The sequence below is a fragment of the Physcomitrium patens genome, chromosome 12 (assembly GCF_059467195.1).
Source record: "Physcomitrium patens ecotype Gransden chromosome 12, ASM5946719v1, whole genome shotgun sequence".
NCBI lineage: Eukaryota > Viridiplantae > Streptophyta > Bryopsida > Funariales > Funariaceae > Physcomitrium > Physcomitrium patens.
In genome coordinates this window covers 16987711-17013197 of record NC_143421.1, presented here as the reverse complement: position 1 = coordinate 17013197, position 25487 = coordinate 16987711, and the positions used below count along the sequence as shown (strand labels likewise).

General features: G+C 36.0%; 2 protein-coding genes across 4 annotated transcripts; both read right to left on the bottom strand.

Annotated features, from left to right (window-relative positions):
* Positions 1–159: 159 nt before the first annotated feature.
* Positions 160–3872, bottom strand: LOC112289331 (silicon efflux transporter LSI2-like). 2 transcript variants are annotated; one of them, XM_073537647.2, is made up of 4 exons: positions 3261–3872; positions 1197–2437; positions 756–945; positions 160–600 (listed from the first exon to the last, which is right to left on the bottom strand). In XM_073537647.2, the coding sequence occupies exons 2-4, from the start codon at positions 2166–2168 to the stop codon at positions 338–340; spliced, it is 1425 nt and encodes a 474-aa protein (XP_073393748.1). In that variant the 5' UTR covers positions 2169–2437; positions 3261–3872; the 3' UTR covers positions 160–337. The 2 variants fall into 2 exon arrangements, with proteins under 2 accessions (XP_073393748.1, XP_090111179.1); XM_090255053.1 differs by lacking the exon at positions 3261–3872 and adding an exon at positions 2553–3211.
* A 783-nt stretch (positions 3873–4655) lies between these two features.
* Positions 4656–9900, bottom strand: LOC112289330 (silicon efflux transporter LSI2). 2 transcript variants are annotated; one of them, XM_024534469.3, is made up of 5 exons: positions 8217–9552; positions 7335–7379; positions 6986–7175; positions 5932–6839; positions 4656–5312 (listed from the first exon to the last, which is right to left on the bottom strand). In XM_024534469.3, exons 1-4 carry the CDS (start codon positions 9408–9410, stop codon positions 6529–6531), a joined length of 1740 nt encoding a protein of 579 aa, XP_024390237.1. In that variant the 5' UTR covers positions 9411–9552; the 3' UTR covers positions 4656–5312; positions 5932–6528. The 2 variants fall into 2 exon arrangements, with proteins under 2 accessions (XP_024390237.1, XP_090111178.1); XM_090255052.1 differs by lacking the exon at positions 7335–7379 and having other exon boundaries at positions 8217–9900.
* Positions 9901–25487: the final 15587 nt, after the last annotated feature.

The window sequence follows — 25487 nt, the reverse complement described above, 5'->3', positions numbered from 1 at the left end:
CTCATTCTCAGAGTAAGATGCGTTTTGATGTGCCATTCTTTGATATTTGTCAAAAATTTCAAATATAAAGTTATCCTCCCATATCCTCATTAACATTATTCATTGTAAAGCAGAACAGTACATTAAAGGAGGACTTAAATAAAATAGAAGAAAAATAAATAAGAAAACCAATAAAGAATTGCATTATGAGCATAGTCAAACTAATGGGTGGGATATTCGAGTAGTATCACAGTTCATTGATTGCAATGGCGCATTAGAAATGTACTAGAAACGATGAATTTGTGATGAAATCCTCCCACTCCAATCTCATCTACCAACAGCGGCATGATCGATCTATCTAACCTATGAAAGGCAAGCCTACAAAAATGACAACTAGCGTTGAAACAAATCCAAACTTGAGGTGCTCCCAGAACGTCAAGTTGTAGCTTTTGTTGGGGTCAGTTCGAGCTTTCTCGCACACGATGATGTTGGCTGCCGACCCCACTAGCGTCAGATTCCCGGCTACGGTGCTCACCCATGCCAGAATCAGCCATGCCTGGTCAGGACTGGCTCCATCTGTGGCCTGAGCGGATGATGCCACTCTTGGACCCAACAGCAGCACTGTGATCCAACCACACAACAACCCATCGACTGAAATAAGCAACTGTTTTCTCAGGCTGCGAAAGGAGACGATGGTGAGAAATGCAGGAATCAGTTGATGCTACATGTGCTGAGTGAGATCCCAGGTTGGGTATAATAGGTGCAGAGCCGCATACCTGTTGGAACGTTCGATGCCACGTTTGAGAGAAAGGTCACAACTACCGAGAGGATTGCCTTGCCACTTTTAGTGTCGATTCGGGAGTAAGGCTCCACTGCTAACCAGAACCGTGCTGGAGCTCCAGTTCTGTTAAAGCCCTCCACGGTGATGAACATGCCGGAGAAGAAAACCAGGATAGAATACGAAACCTGAAGGTGGCATACGTCACACAGCAGCAAATGAACAAGAGAAATCAATCACACCAATTATATTTCTGAACACGGTTAGACATGCTGTGGGACTTTCAGAGGGTAGTCAATTGCGATCTTTTTACAACGTTGATTTCCACAAAACTGGGAGCCCGTTGGTTCTCAGAGGTGATTTCCTACTCAGTAGGAGATGATTTATCCCGAAAATTGTGCAATAGAAAAAAAATTATTGAGACAGATGAGCACAATACCTTGTCCAGAGTTTCAGTGGCATCTGAGAAATCGACCACCGTCAGAATCACGGCAGCTGTGATAGCAGTCCACGGGAGCCCCACCCCTGCTTCAAATGTATGCATCGCTGCACCAGCTATCCATATTGCAATAAGGCCAAAAAACAACAGTGATTTCCATATCTTCTCCTTGTGTTTGTTCACAAACTTCCAAGGGAACCTAGAACCTCTTGTATTTACAGTCTCGACATGGAAGCTGCGGCTTCTCAACGCTGACTGCTCCGTGTCATCGTCCTGTAACAACCCTATGTCTTCATCTGCATAATCTGATCCATTGATTTCTTCACTGTCATTCCCAGTTGGTTTCAACGAGAGGTGAGACCCATATATCAACAACAACCCGATCATATTGATCAGCATCCCAGCTACAACTGCAGGAAGTATCCCAAAAACAAATTGCCAGAATCCAAGTCTGCCTTGCACGGCAATAACGAGGTTCTGTGGGTTGCCAATGGGAGTCGCAGCAGAGCCAATATTGGAGCTGCAAGCAAGAGCTATAAGAAACGGCTTGGGATCGAGTTTCTTCTCATCGCAAAGCTTGAGAACGAATCCAGTCAGCACAACACAGGTGCTGTCATTTGTGAATACAGCACTAGATATCGCTGCCAGTACACACACCCTACACATGAGATCCTTCCCACCCCGAGTTTTCCATGAGAGTGCTGAGGCCAAATAATCGAATACTTTTGCTCTTTCAAGGTAAACACTGACAACCATAGTGGCAAACAAGAGTCCGAGAATGGGGAGATCCACCGCGTTGAAGGCATCGTCTGGTGATATCACTCCAAACACGACCATGAGAGAAGCACCCACTAGAGAACCTGCCGTTCGCCCAATCGGTAGCAGGGGGAATGCTGGGAAGACTGCCAGCACCCACCATATCACGAAGGCAATACATCCCTGGACAAATTTGACTTCTGGTGTCCACGCCATCGCCACTCTGGAATAAACTGATCCAGACTTGAACAATTACTGAAATTGTCGGTAACTGGAACTAGCATCATACAATTCTATGACACAATCCATTGGTACCGCGCTTGGTCTTGGTTCCCCCAAAGGAATTCGGTTTATTTAGCCAGGCTTGGTTTTCTGATAGTCAGCCTTGAGGTTGATTATTGCAGAAGGATTCCTTCTAAAGGTTTCAAGATTGACGCTCGCCATCATCTGAAGTGCTCGCCCATCCATGCGCAAAATATATACTCCTGCATAGAATAGAGCTAAGTTAGGAACACACAAATTTCCCAATGTACAATTCTTTCCGAAGAATCCAAGCTGTTTACTGCAGCTTGCTTGGGAATGGCATTGGGTCGGCCCTACCTATTCGCTTAAAAAACGAGCAACCAGCGTTTGCCAATCATTACGGAATTCTTTTCGCTGGAAGGATTTCGTCTTGCTGAGGGAGAACTAGAAATCTACCACTGCTTCAAATTCAGGAGGAGGAACTCAGAGCCGGGACTACACTTCAACTTCTGGAGTCCTAAACATTTGGAGGGATAGCCACTGAGATAGGATGATAGAATGCCTGAGTCATCAAAAGAAATGTAGGACACTGTTGTTCTTCTGGAACAACTATAACAAATAACAAATAACTAAAACAAATACATAAATAACCACATCACGTGTAAGATCCGGACACACTTTGAGTTGAATGATGTGTCGGTTATCAGCAATTAGACAACACTGATAGCGACGGGCTCGTTGACTAGATAACGACAACAATCCTGAGACGCCTTCAGATCAAGTTCAGGCAACCGATCGATTTAACAAATTAACGAGGAACCCTTGGCAAACTACGATTTAGGTAGAGCGGGCGCGAGAGATAGAGATCGTCATCACCACCACCACTACCAGATTCGTCTGCTACGGAACACTCGGTGTCAGCCATTTTCACAGATTCTTTCGAGCCAGTCGTTTGTATCGAAGCATAAGCAACACACAAGTTCCCTGAATTTCAGCTACGCACATTTAGTATCACGTCCAGAGCAAGGAAACACACCATGTCGGCTAGATGGGATTATCACTCACATGGCCAGTACGAAAATCTGCTGAATGGGGAGCCGATGCAAGCAGTGCTGGAACATCGAAGACGCGCAGGCAGAATTTTCGGCACACCTCCATCTTCTTATTTCGGAGAACCCGACTTGTGTGTTGTTGATTCTCGACGAGAACGAGAGAAACTGATCCTCAGAGCTGCAAACCCTTTCTGCCAGGAAACCGACGAGGTGCTCCGAAATCTCCAAAAATCCTTATAGTAACCAATTTTACCGACAATTTAGGACCAAAAGGTGGAAAATGGGGTGGCTGTCAGACTTGATCCCATTACGAAGAATCCTAAAGCGCAAGACTACTCGAGGGCAGGAGGGCAATTTCACAAGGAATCTGTAGAATCTCTGATATTTTATATTTTAAATGTGGCGCGAAGCGAATCATGGAGCATCCATGACGGCCAATGATGGCTCCATTGGCCACTTTTGGATCCGAATTTAGGAATTTTTTTGGAACCTCATCAATTTTAGTAGTACTTTAGAGAGTCAAAGGGAACCGACTTAAACAAATATACTCAGGGAATTTCTGAAGCCCATTCCTATCCTGTGCTCACTATACTGACGAATGACCCAATGTCTGCAGACATACGCGGTGCATTATTTGGTACATTTTGATGCTATCACGAGGACATCAATGCTGAGCAAACCTCGTGAGCCGCGTAAAGAAAATAAATCTCTCTCCTTGGAGAAGCAGCAGCATCATCGAAGACGCATTTGCCGTAAGTGACTCGGGAAAGAAAGTGCTTCGTTTGTTCCACTGTACCGACGATCCTTTAACAAATGGGTGGAAATAAACTAGGACCCGATCTAAAGTCGATGACGGCGAATGAATCATTTCTTCTGGGTCGCTCACTAACACATCTATTCGCTCTTCTGGATCTGGCTTGTCGTAAATTGAACAGATAACACTTTTGAAAAAGCTCAATTTAATGGAAAGGTAATTTCCACCATTCTGTTTGATGTCACACACATATTAACCACATGTGCACTACGCTTATGTTGAAGGTTTTTGATTTGAAAAACAAGTAATGAGTAAAAAATTGAGTAATGAAGGCGAGGATGGTTTTGGCATTCCGTTGTCAGAAAGAAAGAAAGTGAGAATCCAGATGTAAATCACCTTGGAAACATTGCCTGGTTTCATTGTTCCAGAATGGTGTGTCAAAACTCGTCGATTAAGGAAGAATGCTGAACATCCGCCTTATGAAACCCAGATCTGGAACCAAGATTTAGCAAGTTCATTTCCAGTCGCAACGTAATGAGACAATGTAACACAAATAAGCACCACTCTCCATCCCACTGTATCGACCACCGTCAGTCTTAGATGTTCTGCGGGACTTCTTTTTGACATGTGGCACCTGGGTTTACACCTGTAGGATTAGTGTTAAGAATTCTTAATATAATTCACTGATTTTTCCTTAGCTGAGCTTGTAGAATGTACATATACTCTGAGCTTCAGATATTCTCTTCAGTTCTTGTCTCTCTGTCATGCAACTCCTATTGATTCATCAGTAAAGTTCCGAGAATTTATTTTTTCACGCAATTTACACACATGATCACAAAAAAACCAATCAGATGCATGGTGTAGTGCTCCAAGTGTTGTTTTCAACCACCAGAGCCAAATGATGCGGGGTAATGAATTGTCGGCATGATTTTTCTTATTGCCCCCCAACTTCCAGCGGCGATACTTTTAGCCGTGGGGCTATGAATTCAGTAGCGGAGCGTCACTTGGGAGCCTGGTGGGGAGGAGAGATGAGGGTGAATCTGGCGGGGTGGTATTTGAGATTAACGACCGTCAATACTGGCAAGTTGTGCGTCACCCAAACTCCTCTGTCTCTGCCAGTGAGGTGGCATGCACTCATGGTTCTCTTTCATGTAGATGTCTACTTTGGATAATGTCTCAAAGGAGCCAATATGAGCCTTGACCCCTCAACCCCTCTTCACGCACAATTGTGGTGGCACAGTGCACAGGCCCCTTATACTTCAGCAACTCTTGCCCTAATCCTCTCTGTTGTTGAAGCTTGATTTTCACAACCTACAAAAGAAGACCTCCGTGTCAAATATAATCGTGCAATTGAGTTTCCAGTTAAGCAATTACACAGCTAGCAAAGATCATCGATACACACCCAGAAGATAGCCCATGAAGTAAGCTTACTGTCGACGAGTTCAGATATATCTACAACTAGGTTAGTGTGCTGGTCAGCAGAGAGTGTGTCATAGGCATGTATGGTCTTTCAACACAAGAAGAGGTATGTATCATAGAAGGACGACCGTCACCACGAGAAATTCGACTTTAGAAAATGATAAAGCCTCGCAGTACTCGAAGGATAGACCCACTTCGGGACTATTCCAATTCGGACCCACGATCGATCAGCTTTGAAATGAATTAAACTGGTGGATGTCCACAAAAATTTAAGTGATGCCACGAAAGTTCTACCTCTAAACAGACACAGGCAAACAACAGAAACCAAACAAGAACGCGAAATGTAATTGGTTGAATTTCTCGCAGTGGAAACCATACCATCCACTCCACGCGACGAGAATTCCTAAAAACTCTAATGACTCTGCAAACAGAGCAAGCTTGGAAAAAAAAACAAAACAAAAAAACAAAGCAAAAAGAAAACAAAAGGCAGACACGAGACGGTGGCACAAACCTCGAAAGGAGTGACGATCACAACAGCTTCCAAAACACCTGCACCGAAGCCAGCAGCCAATCGACCCTCGGCGTTAAGCTGACCGGTCTTGAAATCCGCAAGCGCGGATCGGAAGAGGGCGTTGGAGCCCATCCGCAAGGTGTACTTGAAGGTTAGATGCGTACCGAAGGGGGTCAAGCCTTTCCGTAGCGCGCTCGACAATAGTAGACCCACAGTGATAGATGCCTCTGTACTCGCGTTGGGTACACGGCCTTGAAGTAAGGAGGGATGGCAACGGCATTGTCCGCCTTGTAAGAAGAGGAAGTAGTATTAAAGGTACACGATTTAGACCAACATTACCACGTGAAGTGCTCCGCGAAGCTGAATCATGTCAGAACTTGATTCCAACACATACAGCCAGTACTCCAGTGCTCCATCAGAAGGTCAGAATATGGTAATGTTGATCTAATTTGTGTACATTTTACAGCTAAGCTGCAGACTCTACCAATGTAAAGCTCTCGGCCAATAAATGTGCACAACATTACCACATGAAGTGCTCCTCCACGCTGAATCATCGTAGAAGTTGATTCCAACACACACGACCAATGCTCCAAAAGGTCAGAATTTTCGAATGAAAGGCACCAAACCTGCAGCAGTGACTACCAAAGTAGACGGAAATCCGAACTTCAGATGGTTCCAAAATGACAGGTGGTACTTGGCTGGCCCTTCATTCATCCGCTCTTCACGGAGCGCTTTGTCTGATGGAGTTGGTCTGGCCTGTTCGCAGACGATTAGATTTGCTGCCGAGCCTACCAACGTCAAGTTCCCAGCCACTGTACTCACCCACGCCAAGATCAACCAGGCCTTTTCAGAACTTGCTCCCGGGGTAGCTGCAGCAGAGGCTGCCACCCTTGGTCCCAATAACAAAACTGCAAATCAACACAAACAATCGAAAGTAAGTGGATCAGTGTAACTTGAGTATATGTCGGACATATATATCAATTGGGCGAAGAAAATCAATGCAAGGTACTGAGATATATCACTTAAGGCTTACAGTTTATAAAATAATCAATACCTGTTGGAACATTGGATGCCACATTCGACAGCACAGTAACAACCAGAGAGAGTACGGCTACCCCGCTCGCAGTAGAAATCTGGGCATGTGGTTCTACTGCTGACCAAAATTGTTCGGGAGCATTAGTCGCGTTAAAGCCCGCAGTAGCAATGAACATGCCAGAGAAAAACACTAACAATGAGTACGATACCTGCACAAGAACAAACGAGATTTACAGATGAGATTTCAGGAAGTGAGCCGAAACAGAATCAATCAACTCACCAGAGCCAGAGCGGAAAGTCATGTCGTCTAATTAATTATGAAATGTGTTTAATTAAAATATCTTTAGGACAAATGATCCTAAAATCACCTGGCAAAGTTTTTTTTTTCTTCTGTTCATCCAACACTGTAGTCTCTGCACAAGATTTTTTCATTCTAGCAATGGAATTCACATGTAAAGGAACAAATTATTTCAAAGAGCAGAACAACAATATACCATAGTGCATTGGCATATCTCAGGAAAACCCCACAGGGAGAAATCTCTCATAATTGTGATCAATGCAGAGAAATGCTCACAGCTCCTTCTAATCAGCACCCAGAATGGAATCAAGACTACTTCCTTGTCTTGAGAGGTAAGAAAGAGAAGAATCTATGTCAAGAAGAGAACTCCACTACTTTCCTAACACACACTTACATACACATGCACACCCAGGGCTTCTACAAAGAATGCAAAGAAAGGGCTCATCCAAGGTAACCCGTCCATCTCTTGCTCTCCTTCATGTTCATGTTCCAATAGGTTCATGATAGAACCTTGCTGGAGCAGGGCATCAGCAGCATTGCTTGCTCTCAGCATTTGCTACCATGACATAATAGGGGGCACAATATGAGTTGGAATGAGGTGAGGAGAAAGGTGAAGAAGCTTGGGAAACAAGGAGGTAAGGGAATGATACAGCTCTCTAGAACTTGCAACATTATGCGTCTAGGAGTCAAAAGTGATTTTCTGCTGGCTTGCTTTGCCAGTTTGCAGGCAACAGGGAATTGGCCATTTGCCATGTGGAGGACAATTTAGTCCTCCATATTATAAGGCTACTATGTATTTCTACACAGGTTAAATTCATTCACGAACAGACAAGTGGGACTATTGTATTCCATGCTGTCTCATCAATAGCAATGCAACTTTAGTACACCAAGTACCCATGCTCGGAAACGAATTAATTCCTTGAAACGGTACAGGCGTGAGAGCAGACTATACCTTGGCAAGGTTCGGTCCGGCATCTGAAAAATCAAGCACCATCAGTACCACAGCAGCTGTTATCGCAGTCCAAGGAAGACTGAGCCCGGCTAAAAGAGCAGCCAGCATCCCAAGTGTCACTAAGTAGACACATATTTTCCATATTCTTCGCGAATGTTTCATCCAAAATGCTCTTAAGCGCTTACATCTCCGACCAGTCTTAGCAGCACACTTTCTTCCAAATAACATCACACTACTCAGGGGAGTTGGGCCATCACTTTGTACTCCTGATGCAGCCGCATGTGCTTCTATATCATCAACGGGTCTTTCTCTGAACACTTCCCCTGTTGCAATTTCAGATTCCACAATTGACTTAGCATTTTGCACGGGACTCCCAACTACTTCACCTTGTTCGATATAAACGTGTGTAATTTCGCCATTCGTTGGACTGTTTGACTCAGAAGGATTGTAGTGTGAAATCCACCGTAGTTCAACTTCTACACGGCCATTTTGTGGGACATTCTGCAGGGCTTCTCCCCTTGAGTTTTCCTGTACAGGAGTCGATTTGTTCTGGGTGCACACAGTACCACCTGGATCTCGTATGAGAGAACGCCCGCACACTAGCAGCAATATCGAGGTGTTCACGACCAATCCAACTACCATGCCAGGAAGAACACCCGTTAAAAAACGACCAAAACTAATACCACTCTGGATAGCAATGACCAGATTCTGAGGGTTTCCAATTGGCGTAGCAGCAGAGCCAATGTTGGAGCTAGAAGCAAGGGCCAGGAGAAATGGCTTGGGATGGAGATTCTTCTGCCTACAAATTTCCAGCACAAATCCTGTTAATACAACACATGTTGTATCATTTGTGAACACTGCGCTTGACAGAGCAGCTAGCAGACATACCCTGCAGAGTAGATCCTTGCCGCCCCGAGTTTTCCACGAGAGTGCGTGCCTCAAATACTTGAATAGCTCTGCCCTTTCGAGGTGTACACTCACAACCATAGTCCCGAACAACAGACCAAGAATGGGGAGATCCACTGCCTCGAATGCTTCATCTGGAGAGATCACCTCGAGGACAATCATGAGACATGCGCCCAGAAGAGACCCTGCGGTCCTGCCAATGGGGAGAAAGGGCACTGCTGGAAAGACGGCAAAAACCCACCATACTGCAAAAGCGAGGCACCCCCGAACTTCTTTCGAAACTGACATTGGAGCAGGGTGAGCCTTAAAATCTCAATAGTTCTTGCGAGAATCAATTCCGTAATGTCAATGGGCAGCACCACCAGTACATTCCGCAATTGGATTCCTGCTCTATAATGCAGTCGTGTCGAGCATGCATGTCATCAAGAAATAGGCAGAAAAGTCTGCAGACGCAGTGTGCGGAGAAAGCATGTTGCCTCACATTCCTTCCCAACGGCTCTTTTCTATTCAGCAAGTATCTACGGCCTCTAACAAGTATATTACTGATCCATGACTCCAGAATATTTCGTTTCGAGTTTACAAGTGGTCATCAGAATAGGACCTAGCTGGGTATATGCCAACTCCATTCCATTGAAGTCAAGGTAACATTTCCTTCCTCCTGAGTGCAATTCGACGGATCCAATTACCCAGTGAATGGGCATGCTCACTGAAAATCCTATTGCGCAGTACAAGTTAAGCTGCCCTGAAGAAAATAGGTGCCGAGAGAGACGGACAAGAACTTCGTTGCCTAAACCGCCAGAAGTTGAAATCACATCTCAATCACTTCGACGCGCGCAGGGTACAATTCACACCATCATACAAAGCAGAAAGCGTTTGGTGTGCGTAGACACGTGTCTAACAATTGAAAACTGAGCTTTGTTTAGAATACTCACCGAGATTTGAAGACGAATTTTTACTCTGGTAGCTGGGATGTCCTAATCAACTCTATCAGTTACAGAGACCTGACCAAGACAGACAGGTGACAGTGCTGTAATGCTTGACTGCCTATGGAGTCGGGCCCTTCAACTTTAATTTCTCACGCAATCGAAGTTCTGTGGTGCAGAAACACCTATTTTGGACCCAACTCCCAAGCTCTGACTGCATTCATCTTCACCGCCACACACTTCAGTGAGGTGGCAGGATCGGGACAGAAGTGACTCAACACGGAGCAAAAGTGAAAGCCAGCAAGAGGGCGTTTTCCGCCTCCTCGAAGTCCAGTCCAATTTACAATGCGCTTTCCAAAAATGTTGATATAATCTTCAGTAACAATCGGTTAGGCGATCCGAGAGTGCGGAGCAATAGCGTCTCCGTTACCGGATCGGTTGGCACCTTCAACTTACACCAAACCACTGCCAGCAATGCACTTGGAATCTGTAACAGAGCACTAACAACGCCGATTGAGGTAAACCAGATTGAACCTCACTATGAGAAGTGGTATGATCCTCGAGGATGTTCGCCACGAAGGTGCGTTGCCGGCCAGATAAACACGCCTACGCGTGTGGAATACTTGTTCATGGGAGCCACTCTCACATGATTCGTGCAAAATGCCGACAGTACCATTTCATTCCATTTCTTCCAGGTTAAAAACATTCTTACATTCTTAACTACACAACATCAACATGATAGAAGTGGGCTACACGATGAATGGCATTCGTTGAATGGAAGGGCACAAAGCCTTCTTGCTCTCAAAGTCATTCTCTTTTGACTAAAACAATAATTTCTTTTTTGTTTTTATCATTTTATTATTATTATTATTATTATTATTATTTTATTTTTTTGTAATACATGTAAGGGTCAAGTATCTATTTTTGAGTATTAGGTCTTTGGTCCTTGTATTAGTCCGTACAATACATGTTTTAATTTGCAAACATTAGTGAGATCACTTACCCATCAAGTATTTCCATATAAACTTTTTCTTTCAATATTCCATTTAAAAATGTTGTCTCAACATCTACTTGTCTCACACTTCATTTTCTTTTTGTAGCTATAATCAAGACAGATCTTGTTATGGACTACTTGACAATTGGAGCAAAGGTCTCAAAATAATCTACTTGGGTAATTTGTTAAAATCTTATTGCTATAATTCTAGCTTTATATTTTTGTACTTCTCCATGTGGACCCTTTTTGATTTTATACATCCATTTTCATGTAATAAAGACTTTATTAGTTGATCTTTTGACTATATTTTAGATATAATTTTTGTAGATAATATCCCATCTTTAATATATTATTGTCTTAAAATAGATATTTGGTTTTTTTATTTTTATAGATAATATCCAATAATAGACTTTTGGTTTTTGAAAATATGTTCTAATTCTTATTGGATATTGTCTTCCAAATAAGCATACTTCTTCAATTGCTAAAATTAGTTGTTTATGGTTGTTCCAAATTTCTTAACTTTTTGATAATATGTAATTATTGAGATTGACTATTTTAGGGATTTGTGATTGTGAATGAGATTCTAAATATTCTAATATTTTATCAAATTTTTCCATTTGAGACTAATTTTCTTAAATTGCAAGTAATAATTTTGGATCTAAATTTTTTTTAATTTTTATAAGAAATTCTAGAAAAGGTCTTTGTTTGTAGGAGCTAAAAAAATTAGATGGTGGTAATCTACTTTTATTTATATCAGGTAATAAAACTTTTAAGGATATTTTTTCTATAAATAAGATTATATATTTTATAAATCTTATTTTATCTAAAAATCCAAAAATAAGAGCTAAATTTATTTTTAATTTATTTTATTTATATGTAGCTTATATCTACTATAATCCTAACTAATATATATATATATATATATATATATATATATATATTTTTTGTAAGAATTGATATATTCAAAATATTTACCATGTTTATTTTACCAAAATTAATTCTTATAGTAGAAATGCCAACACCTTCAATATTATGATTTTCTCTCATTGTAGTTTTGATATTTTTTACTTGTGCCAATTCTTGCAAGTTGGTTAATATTGTCTCTTTTACCAGTAGCATGTGTAGTCACATCATTGTCTATGTACAAATGTTGAGGAGAATTTATAAGACCAAAAATTTGTAATAAGGCTATGCCAAAATTCTTTATTGCATTGACAATTGTTAAAAAATTGAATTGACCTTGGTTTAAGTTAGTTTGTGCTAGTTGGTCTTGTGAAACAATTTTTTTTGGTGCAATATATCATGGCTTTTCTTAATTATAGTAGTTGATTCAACTTTGCTAAAGTCTTCTTTCTAGCATATACCTTGATTTTTTTATATATTGTAGGTTTCTTCCTTGATAGTATCCTTGTTCTTTGTATCTTTGATTTAGAAGACATGTTTTTAAAGGTTGTATTCTATTACGTACTAAAAATTGTGTGGGTAGTTGAATTGTGTGGTTGAAATATATTGCTAATGCCTCTTTGTTCCTAAGTTGAATTGTTCTTCATTTTTACCATGCTGCTTTACTAAATAGTTTAGATATTAGTTAATCAAAGGTGAAGATTGTATCTAAGTTGATTAAAGTTTAAACAATTCTTCTAAAATGTTTTGGTTAGCCATAGTGTACAATCTGACAAATGCTTTTGTTGTGAATTGGTTCTACTATAGATATCAATTGATTTTTCACTTTAATACCTTGGTAATGTACTCCTCCATTAATCCTCTTTTTAGTATCTTGATTGTATGAAGCTAATTATTTAGCATTAGTAGTTGAGACTAGTTGTTGAATGCAAACTTTTGATGCACACCATTCGAAGTAAGTCCAAGATCTACGAAGTTTGTTACAAAACCTACTAAATTATTAGCTATTGATAATTGTATTCCTGCTTGTACTAGGTTCTTTGCTTTTCTCATCACTTATTTGGTGTAATGAGTTCCTAACACAACTACTGTTAGCAAGTTGTAGTTACTAGGTTGTATGTGATACTCTATAAAATCCCAAATATTCTCTCTTCTCAGTTTTGTTTTCATTTTTAACTGCCAGTTGTATTAGTTGCTGATGCCAACTAGTTTGTTGGATTCTTCTACTAACATGCTTTCCTGAACTTTTAGCCATGATTTCCACTCTTGCTTGTAATCCAGAGGACAAAAACAAAGCTCACTTGTTAATTGACGTGCTATACAACACAAAATATCACCTATTCCAATATTCTAAGAACATTGCTCACTAGACTTAAACAAAGACTCTGCTACAATACTCAATATCGCTCTGATACCATGCCAACAAGAATCCAGTCACAGAGTTCTGTATTTGAGAGGAAGTGTGCACTGAGAAACAATACTTTGTATACACACAGAAGGTTTCACCAGTTATGGATGAACACATGTCGTGTGATGGAAGAGGGCTACACGTTGAATGGCATTCGTTGGCGGGGAGAGCACAAAGCCAACAACATCCACATTGCACTTAGTGCTGCAAGTTCAGCTTGCTCTTGATTATACATTCTATGCAATTCTTTTAGGGGATTACCCATCATATTTACTCCCGTTTGCATTACCAGCCATGTGTTCACGCGGTTGGCAAGTGAGTTTGGTTTCACAAAACTGACGTCTTTGTTTGTCGTGAATGGGTCACTTCACTGCTGAATTGTTGTCGGTTGGTAACTACATCGTGGGGTTACGCACGTGTAGCTGTCAGATGAAGGAAGCCATGGAAACTGCAGTGCGAGATCGGTGATGAAAGTTGGTCAAGATTACAGCACTCACTCACGCAGAGGCGTGCTCGGGAATGAGGCCACAAGTGCGGGTACAGAGGCGGCAGGGTTGTACCCCACGCATGATACCTGTGCAGACATCTTCAGTCTCCATCTCCGTTACAACCATCAACGTAACGTGCATGAGGAGGCTAAAAGCACGCTGGAGTCCAGTCTTCTCAATCTTCTGTTATCCTGATTGCTTAGAATATGCTGGATTCTTTGACCTGCACCGCATCATCATCTCCTGTATCTCTGGGCAAAATGCACCAGATACGCCCCTGACACGCCCCTGGTATTATTTATTTTTATGTATATGTTTTTAAACAAACAACTTGTTAGCACCGCCCAAATTACGGCCGATCAGGTGGAGTTGAGATTTTGAGATTGGGATTTGAATTGCCAATGTTATTTTGTGTTCGTAGAAGATTTCAAGGAAATATCCATGATGTAATGCTATTTTTATTCAGTGGATATTTTTATTCAGTTTTTCAAAAAAGAAAGTTAAAATTAATCAAGAAATTGACATTTAAGGTTAATACTCAATTGGTGATACTTTAATTGGTGATAACTATCCAAAAAGCTTATACAATATGACTTCTATTATTCTAAATTTGGAATATATTTTTATTATTTATGTGCAGTATTCTAACTCCTAGTATTTATACATATTGATTTGTCAAACTTACAGCAAGTTTGGATACCTCCAAATAAATAGATTTTGCAATAAGGAAAAGAAGATATTGTTCTATTAAACAAGATTGACTTTGATCACATTCAATTTTTGAAAAATTAACAATTATTTGCAACTTTCTAATCCACAATTATTTTAAAAATTGTGGATTTTAAAAATAAACTTCTATAATTAATCTAATCCTTAAAATGTTGTTGTTGTTGTTGTTGTTGTTGTTGTTTTTTTTTTTTTTTTTTTTTTAATATTAAATAAAAAAATTGAAGTTTTAAACTAAATTTCAAAAAATGTTCAGTCTTGTTCTTCTACTCATCTTAATTATTTAAAGAATATATGAATCAAAGATCACATTATATAAAATAAATATCTTAAATTTTCATACAATCAAGATAGCTTACTAATCTATTGAAAAAAAAAACATAATTTTTTAAAATTAATTAAAAAAATACATATATATATATATATATACAAACCCTACATTCAACAATATTAATTGTATATGGTTGAAGTGATGATAATGCTGCATTCAATGACAAGCAATAGCAGTGTTGCCTTGCTATGAGAGTCTTTTAAGGTTGATTTGATCAATGAGCCAAGATAGATGGATTATAGTCTAATAATCAATAGTGCAGTAGACTTTCAATAAATTTGAGTCCAGCATGCACAGAGCAATGTAAAAACTAACCATTTTGATCAATTTGAAAAAACCATGTTGGCTATTTCTAGTAAACACAAAATTTTAAAAACGAAGGTAGTTTTTACTTAACATGTTCTAACAGAAAGATGTTGATAGAATAATTGACTGCTCATAGAGAAAATAAACTACTTACACAAGTAGTAGACTTGGAATCAAAATCACCACTTTTATTATTTATTATTTATTATTTTTGCAACAAATCCAAATAAAAATTTCTATTTCTTTCAAAAAAATATATCAAGTTGAATGTTAGAATGTAATAGATTACAATTTATTTTTTTCATAATCGTTTTTTTATATTGGAGTTCTAATTTTTTTATGATTTTTTATTTTTATTTTTATTTTTTATTGGTATCAGTTTGATTATATATATATATATATATATATATATATATATATATATTATTTCGCCTTTCTTTTTATCAAATTGTCATTATAGATCATTGTTTCAAAAAACCAATGCAAAGTATATAACAGTTATTCCCACTTATTTTGTCTTGTGGTTCCCCAATAACTAAGTTTAAAATAATTCAGCTCAGTTATAGAGAATTTGCTACATATTTTCATCCATAAGTCAAAAATCTAAATGAAAATAAATTTAAACTTGGCATATTTTTGAATAGTGATAAAATATTTATTAAACTTGATAGGATCTATAGCTTGTCCAATAAATTGGAGAAGCATAGTAAACATTTGAAAATATTTGAAAATTAGATACATATTATTATTTTTATCTTAATGTCGATAAAATGTATGTTGATGAAAATGATTGATGTAAAGATATTGTGAATAATGCAAATAAGAAAGAATCATGGATTGATATTGATTAAAAATGTTAATAATTTTATTTTTTATGAAACTCAAATTACTATTTATATCTTATAATTATCAAAAATATTTTATAATATTAATATAAAAATATATTGAGTTTCTTTTTTTTAAACAAAGTAGAATATGTTTTTTTGAGCATAGAATAGATTATTATATTAAAAGCTATAAGTAAAACAAAATTAATAAAATTTTACATAATAATAAATCTATTTAATTTGGAAGTAGTAAATTATTTAAATTTACTAGATTATTTCTTATTTAGGTAGGATCAAATGTGTTCCAAAGAATACAAGAAGGAAGTGTATGCTATATATATATTTATTGAAGTATTTGGCTTAGTAAACTTCATGCCTATTCTTGACATGTACATCAATGATATCAAGGTTTATCAAGAATTTTTCTATAATAAAATGTTTGTATTATCTAAAGACAAGCTTAATAATATGTCTAACACAATAAATATTATGTATACCAAAGTTAAAGAATTAATGTTATTATTGCAACATTAAAAAGATATAAATGAGGAATTACAAAAGATATTTTTTTACTAATAGAATTGAAATTAATATTTAAAATTTTAAAATAGTAATTAATGCTTGTGAAATATGTAAATTAATGCTTGTAAAAAAAATACAGATTTCAAATAATCTTAGAAGATTCTTTTAATATGCATAGTATTTCTATCAATTATATGTCAGGATAGTTTAAGCTATATCTAAAATAATTGCAGCAAATAATAGATTTAGAAAATATTAGAATGAATATAATTTTTATTTGATGTATATTGACTTTTTGTAATAAAAAATTAGATAAGAATGTATAGTGTCAACTTTAAAAAGCATAAAATTAAAAAATTATTGAAATGCTGCAATAAGAAATAAGACATAATTTAAATATTTATTCATTCATTTTTGATAGGTTAAAATAAAATTATTAAAAACAAATCTCTATATTTTTAATTTATTAGAATATGCATATTGATTTTAGATTAGTAGAAAAAAAATCTAAATTATTATCCACTGGTATTAAAACAAGTGAAAATTGATATAATTTAGAAAAAAATTAGAACTTATAAAGATTAAGTTGGTGCAATTTATTACTTAATGGAAAAAATTGGTTTTAAATATCAAAAACATGTAGTAAGTTTGACATAGAATGATAGAATAGAAAAAATCTGTGTATTTTAAATTTTTGAATTTAATCCCATTTATTTTTTCTCATTTTTGTTGTAAATTTGATTGATATAGTTTTTAAAATAATCTATTCTTTTATAATTTTTAATAGAAAATTTTATAAAAATATTATTAAAAATTTATCAGATCTATTCATCATTTAATTATAAAATATGTGAAAATCTAAAATAATTTAGAAACATATGTAATATTCATGCTTATCTTATAATAAAGAAATAATTGAAATAAATATAAAATTGATATTTAAAATTAAAAGAAAATCAAATTTGAAAGATGATTTGACAAAATAGAGAATTAGAAAGAATTTTAAGCTAAAAAAATAAAAGAGAGCCAAACCTTCAATCACTAATTAAAAACCAAAAGAAGTTTAGAATACTACAATAGTAGAATTTTATAATAGTTTTAGTCTTTTAAAAACTATAATTTCTATCAAAATTGAATAGCTAAATTCTAATCCTTTATTTAAATTGAAATAGATCTATAATTTCATCAAAATCTATTACACCTTTATAAGACATGAAGGACATATTCTTTAAAGTTACAATGGTTGTACTCTTCTACTTATGCATAGAAAAATTGACAATAAAAAATAATATATAACAAGAAAGACTTCAAGTTTCAAACTAAAATAACAACCATATTTTGAAAAATTTCAAGCCTCTTAAACCAATTATATGGTTAACACACACAAAAAAAATACATTAAAAAAAATCAATATCTAAAAATAAAAAAATATTTTTTTATTTATATCCTTTAATATATTTTTATTTTATAGAGTGAATTGATTTTTTTACACAATAAAAATGCATATCATATTAAAAAAATCTTCAATACACATTTAACTATGCTTTTTATAATGAAAAGATAATATCTTAAAATAATTCTATTTATAAACTCAGATCTTATCCAATAGATAATATAAAAAATTTAATCAAATGGAAAAAATCTTTAATTTTTTTTTTTCTTTTTTTTTTGTTGATTTTAAATGGAAAAAGCTTCAAGACAATAGTGAAGTTTTTGTAGAGTTAAAACTCTATGTTAGATTTTTAGACTATGATAGTAGTAGAATATAAGCAAAAAATTAATATTATTTACCTTCAATTATAAAAATAAAATTTTAATTTTTCTTAAAATATTTTAGAGATAAAATATACCACTTTCTTAAGGTCAAGTAAAGAGAGAAAAAAATAATTATTCACATTAATATACACAAATGGCCATTGAAAGATGTATTAGTCATGTTTACTTTACTTAAAAAAAACTAATACTGTAATTTGTAAAAAAATGGTAAAATAAATAAATAATAACAATTTTAATTTAAAAATATCTTAACAAGGTTTTGAAGGATGATTAAAATAATTAATTCTAAATTACCAAAATACACATTGATAAGCACATTATTTTTTTATTTTTTTAATTTTTTTTTCTATTATAAAAAAACTATTTTAAATTATTATTGTGATAGAAGTTTCAATGTAGAAGGATAAAATTAGATAAGTTTTACATAGTAGAATATAAGATCAACTTCTTAGTTTATATTTATATCAAATTTTGTAGTGTTATATTTTCTTATAATTATAGAAGATTATTAGTAGAAAAATTATATAATGATGTTTTTTTTATTGATTATAATAATTTTTTTCTTTAAAAAAATTACATACCTAAAGATCATGAACTTTTAGAATTCAATTATAATACTATTTTTTTATTATTCTTACTAATATATAAAAAATATTTTTTATTTATTTCAAATATATATTTTATTTAAATTTAAAATATGATGGATATCAAATCTTTGAGTTATAGTTGTGATTTAAAAATATATATAATATTATAATATTATTTGATTTAAAATATTAATTTTCTTGTATTTTGTAAATATTGATCTTTGTGCAAGATTCAACATTATATATTTATAAAACTTAATATTGTAAACAAGTTGGAAATTTATAAAAAATTTAATTTGAGAATTTTAAAATTTTTTTTTATTATTAATTTATTATATGTTATCTTATTTATATAGTGTATAAAAATGACATATGAATTTATTTATTTTTAATTACAATAAATTTCTTTTTTTTACTTTTATCTAAAAAATAAATTAGGACTAGACTATTTCAAAAACCCAAGAGCTTTTTAATCCACAACAACATAAGGCCTTTTCATAAAATAGGACAAAATAGACCAAATTAAAAGTAAATGGAACTAAAAAGAATCAAATATAAAAGACAAAACTGAGCAAATAGAAATAAAACAAAACAAATTTGAACAGAAAGATGCAGAATCAAACTTTACTATGAGAAAGGGTCTCAAGCCATACCTAATTAGATGCCCCAAAAGGCCTTGGCTAGTCCTATTTATACCTTATCCTATCACCCTAGACTTTCTAGAATGTTCTTAGGTAGTAGGCTCCAACTAAATAATTGCCTTAAGCTTTCTTTTAAAAGGTTTTATAGTAGGCCTTACCTAAATAACTATCCTAAATCTTTTCTAAAATGTTCTACGATGGATCCTACTTAGTCCACTAACCTAATCTCAATTCTAGAGACTTCTATGGTTCTAATTATTTATATAATTATCTTATCTATATCCTATTATAGTTAATTCTCTTCTACTAATATGGAACGTCCTTGTTTCACTCTTGATGGTATCTCCAAATTGTCTCTTGATAATGAATGAGATTTTGTGCAGGTTCCTATATTGCATTGTGAATAGGATAATCTTTTGAAAGAACTTCATATTGAAGTTGTAGATGTCCACTGCCACAACAAAAGTAGCAATGCTCCAAAACTCTATCTACTTCATATTCTTGTTGATCATCAATTACAACTGGTAGTAGTGGTGGTGGTTGGTGTCAATCCGGTGTCGTGTTGTGGTTCAGCTACCACGTGAAAATAATATGTTTATATATTTAATACATAATATACTCGACAACATGGTGAAAGCCATGTTAGAGGATTTTTGTTGGTTATAGGATGTGGATAGATTACTACTTCAAAAAAAAATAGTTTAAAAAGACTTCTATTAGAATTTATATAACTTTATTTTTTTTTGATAGTGACTTTGAAGTTGATCTTATTAGTAGTAACTTTTAAATATTTAGAGTCACCTTTATTAGATATTGACGACCATTAAAGTCTTATTTTTTTTCTTTTATATGGTGTTTAGGGTATATATTGTGAAAATCTTGTAAAGAAAAGAATTGGAGAGAGATTTTGGTAGCAAAAAAGGTAGTTAGGGCACCCATATGAATGAATGGAGATGGATGATATAAATTTCTATTCCTATTCATCAAAAATCATGACCAATGGGCTTCAAGGAGGCTGCCCGAAGCTATATTAAGAATTAGAATTACACTTTCGAGTCATTTGCCCTTTTGGAGGCTAAGGTCAGTAAGTTCAAGTTTTTGGCTATGATTTTGGTACAAATTTTGAGTTAATTGGAGTTTTTATGAAGGAGATATAGGTACTCAAAGTCGAGGTATTAATTTTGTACCTATTGTCACTCTTTTGGATATAAAGCATGTGTACGAAAAGCAACAAAGGATGGGTGATAAGAATTGGAGAGAAATTTTTTGAAGCTATACTTTTGGCACATTGTTAAATGGTGTCAAGGACAAAGACTCGATGAAGGAAAATATACAAAAAAGCTATCTCGATATAATAAGTCAAAATATAAACAAGTAGGTATATTAAAAGGAAACTGGAATGGCTATTGCCACAAGACAAGAAACTAAAGACTCTTGAACCTGGACTAGAAGCAAGAAAGGAGTTGACAAGAGTGAAGAAGCCTTCACTCTTGTCTCTATATATACTATCTAACTAGGGGCTACGTGGCGACGTTCTATAGGACCTCCAATATGTGTTGACTTTGTAAGACACATGCCTTGACTTACAAGGCAAGTTTTTCTACGTGTGGGCCACATAGTTAGCTTGATCTTCAAGCTAACAACATGTGTGGCACATGGCCAACTTGTTGACCACGTTTCTAATCCAAAAAGTCAATTAAAGACACCTATGAAGTCAAAGCAGCATCTAGAAAGTTTCTAGGAAGCTTCTATTTTAAATATTATAGAATTAACTTACTTTTATCTACTTTTACTTACTTCTACCTATTTCTATATGTAATTATTAGCTTACATGATTATGGCCGTGACATTACCCCCCCTTCTAGAGACGAGTTCCATAAGGAGCGGTCATCATATGTTGAGGAAATCTATGATGCGACGAATTGTATTCGCCACATACTCTGATCTCTGTTCTCTTCGAAGATGATTGATAGGGCCTCTCAACCATCGGTAGTGTTCCATACCAGGGCGGGAAGACCACCCAGTTATTTGATCATTGTTGAGGCCTTCGTAACTTCCTTCGAAAAGAATATTTGGAACACCATCAGGAGTTGTTCCTACCTCTAGCAAAATCACCAAACATCGGGAGTCCCTTCTCAAATCGTGATACCAAACGCGTTGTATCTCACCATCTATTCGAGGAAGAACATGTCGTTCTTGAAGATCTTCATCTCGATTGCGTCGTCTTGAAGGTTGTGACAATCGTAATGTCTCATCCGGCAGGTCAGCAAACGAAGGTTCTTGAGTTGAATCTGCTGGTTGTTGGCTCTCCATCTAATTAGCGTCACAAATGTAAAGAAGTTACAAACAAGGATAGGAAATTGAATGTTATCTTGCCTCAATCTTGTCTCTTTTATAAGAGAGATTTTCATCTTGGTTTTGATGGATGTCGTTGATGAAAAACTTTGACTTTAGCTGATGCATTTGCTAGATTCCTGGATGGCTCCCATCTGCGTTCACTAATATCATATCCGCGCCAATGAACAAGATATTCCAGCTTATTTCGGTGTCGCCTTGAGTCTAATATCTCTTCCACCTCAAATTCTTCATTATTATCTACTTCTATAGGAGGCGGTGGCATTTGTCTTCTTCCTTGTATATCCACTGTCTTATATGGTTCAAGAAGAGACACGTGGAATACAGGATGGATCTTCATTGACTCCGGTAGATGTAACCGATATGCAACTGGGTTGATCTGTTCAGAAACAGAAAAGGGGCCAAGCCTACGATAGTCCAACTTGTTACAAGATCGAGTAGTCTTGATATTGCGACGAAGTAGCCGTACCTTATCACCGACATTGAGTTGTGGTTGCTCCTTACGATATAGATCTGTGTTTATCTTTTGTCGTTCTTGAGCTTCCTTCAATTGCGTCTTCATTATTGCATGTAACTCTGACAACCGATTTGCCATATCTTCTGCTGCAGGATTATCAACTTTTGAAAAATCAAAAGTATCAAGTCGTGGATGATAGCCATAATTGGCAAAGAAAGGTGTTTGTTGCGTGGAAGAATGTACCATATTATTATAAGCAAACTCTGCCAATGGCAGAAGGGTTGTCCAATCATCTTGTTGGTAGTTGATAGTACACCTTAAATATTGCTCCAAGACTTGGTTTACGCGCTCTGTTTGTCCATCAGTTTGAGGATGGAAAGCCGAAGATAGCTTTATGTCCACTTTTAAAATCTTGAAAAGGGTCCTCCAAAATCTTGACACAAATTGAGTTCCCCTATCCGATATGATATCTTTAGGTAATCCATGATAGCGATAGATATTATCAATGAAAAGCTTAGCTGTTTCTTCACCTGTGATAGATTTTGTACATGGCACAAAATGTGCCATCTTGGTGAAACGATCTACTATCACAAATATAGAATCATAAGATCTTGAGCTTGGAAGATCTGTGATGAAATCCATAGAAACAGAAGACCATGGTTGTTCTGGTATAGGTAATGGCTGAAGAAGTCCGTAAGGTCGATGACGAGGAATTTTTGATCTTGAACAAATATCACATGATTGTACAAAGTCTTTGACTGACTTCCACATTTGTGGCCACCAAAAGTCTCTTGATATGAGTTCCAAAGTCTTATTATATCTAAAGTGCCCTGCTGTTGGAAAGTCATGACGTGCTTGAAGAACACGTAAACGTGCTTCTCCTTCTGGAACATATAGGCGCCCTTCAAAATATAATAGATTATTCTTGAACTCGAACTTAGAAGAATCATGAGACTTAGAAGAATTATTCTCGATATCATAAACAAGAGGGTCTGAGGACATACTAGACTGGATTTGCTTGAGAAAAGTTGAATCAACAGTCAATGTTGATTTCATTGCTCGGAGATGAAATTGCTCCGGTTTCAAGAGGACCATTCTTTGTTGCTCAAAAGCTGCATCTCCTTCTTTTGGTGCAAAATAAGAACGTCTAGATAGGGCATCGGATAAACCTTGTTATTTTCCTGGCCGATAAGTGATAATGAACTCGAATCTTGACAAAGACATACTCCAACGAGCTTGACGATGATTCAACACGCGTGCTGACATGAAATACTCGAGGTTCTTGTGATCTGTATACACAGTGACTGGACTAGAAGCGCCTTCTAGATAATGACGCCATTCTTGAAAGGAATCCACGATTGCAAGAAGTTCTTTATCGTGGATCTCATAATTGATCTCGGCTGTTGAGAATTTTCTTGAATGAAAAGCTATCGGATGAAGTTTGTCATCTGATCCCATTTGTGATAAAACTACATCCAAGGCAAAATCTGATGCATCTGTTTCCGTAAAAAATGCCTTGAAAAAGTCAACACGATATAAGACTGGTGTAGAGACAAACGATGTCTTCAAGGCTTCAAATGCTGCTTCTGCTTCTTGATTCCATTGAAATTTATCTTTACTAATCAAGCGTGTAAGTGGAGCTGTAACTCGTGAGAAATCTTTGATGAAGATCCGATAGTAATTGTCAAATCCCAAGAAACATTGGACATCTCTTACCGTCCTTGGAATCTTCCAATCCATGATTGTTTGGACTTTCTTAGAATCCATCATGAGACCATCATTTGAAATGATGTATCCTAAAAAGTCAACTTGAGTAGTGTGAAATACACACTTTTCCATCTTGGCATACAATCTTGCATCTCTAAGTTTTTGTAATACTTGACGAACATGTATTTCATGTTCTTCGACGTTCTTAGAATAGATCAGGATATCGTCTAGATAGCAGACGACAAAATTGTCTAAGAATTCACGAAATACATCATTCATGAGATGTTGAAAAGCAGCTGGTGCATTCGTGAGTCCAAAGGGCATGACATTATATTCGAAATGTCCATACCTGGTTCGAAACGCAGTCTTCCATTCATCTCCTTCTTTGATCCGTACTAGATTATATGCTCCTCTTAGATCTATTTTTGTATAGATCTTAGCTTGATTCAACTGGTCAAGGAGTCCTGATATCAAAGGTAATGGATACCTGTTCTTGATTGTGATCTTGTTGAGTCCTCGATAGTCAACACACATTCGTAAAGATCCATCTTTTTTCTTTACGAATAGAATTGGAGCTCCTATTGGAAATTTTGAATGGCGTATGAAATTCTTCGCTAAATTCTCGTCAATATATGTCTTGAGTTCAGCCATCTCATCTTGCGATAAACTATAAATTGGTCCAAATGGTGGCTGAGTTCCTTCCTTGAGGTCGATTGAACAATCATATGGACGATGCTCAGGAAGAATATCTGCATTCTTTTTCTCAAAAACGTCTTAATACTCCTGATATTGACTTGGAATGCCACTTGAAGTCTTTACGTTTTCAAAAATAGGTGCAGTATAAATAGCAAAAGTTGATCCTTCTTTTGCTGCGTATATAAATGCTTTTGCACCTATCAGTACGGGTTTTACTATACTAGACTTATAATTTTTTACTTGGTTAGTAGAACTATTAATAACGCTTTGGGAAAAGTCAAGTTTACGCGAATTCCAATCTATTCGAGGGTTATATTTTTCTAGCCAGGATAAACCTAAAATAACTGGATTGGACGAGGATTTAATTATGTTAAAAGCTATGTAGCTATCATGACCGTCTATTGTTACTTTTATAGGATGAGTTTCATGAGTGACATCTCCAGAAGACAAGGGACGACCATCTATGACTTCTACATGTACTGGTTTAGGTTTCTGTACAAAGGGTATTTTACGACTTTTAACAAATTGTTCATCTAAAAAACATGCTGAGGCTCCCGAATCTAATAAAGCAGAGGCTTTGTAATTCTTAGGTCCTAAATATAAGTCTATTATAAAACAAGGAGAGGGTTCTGAGGAGAGGATAGGACCTTCATTAGGAATTGTACAAGGTTCCAGCTACACGGTCCCTATTGTAGCTGGACGAATCCATTTTCTGACA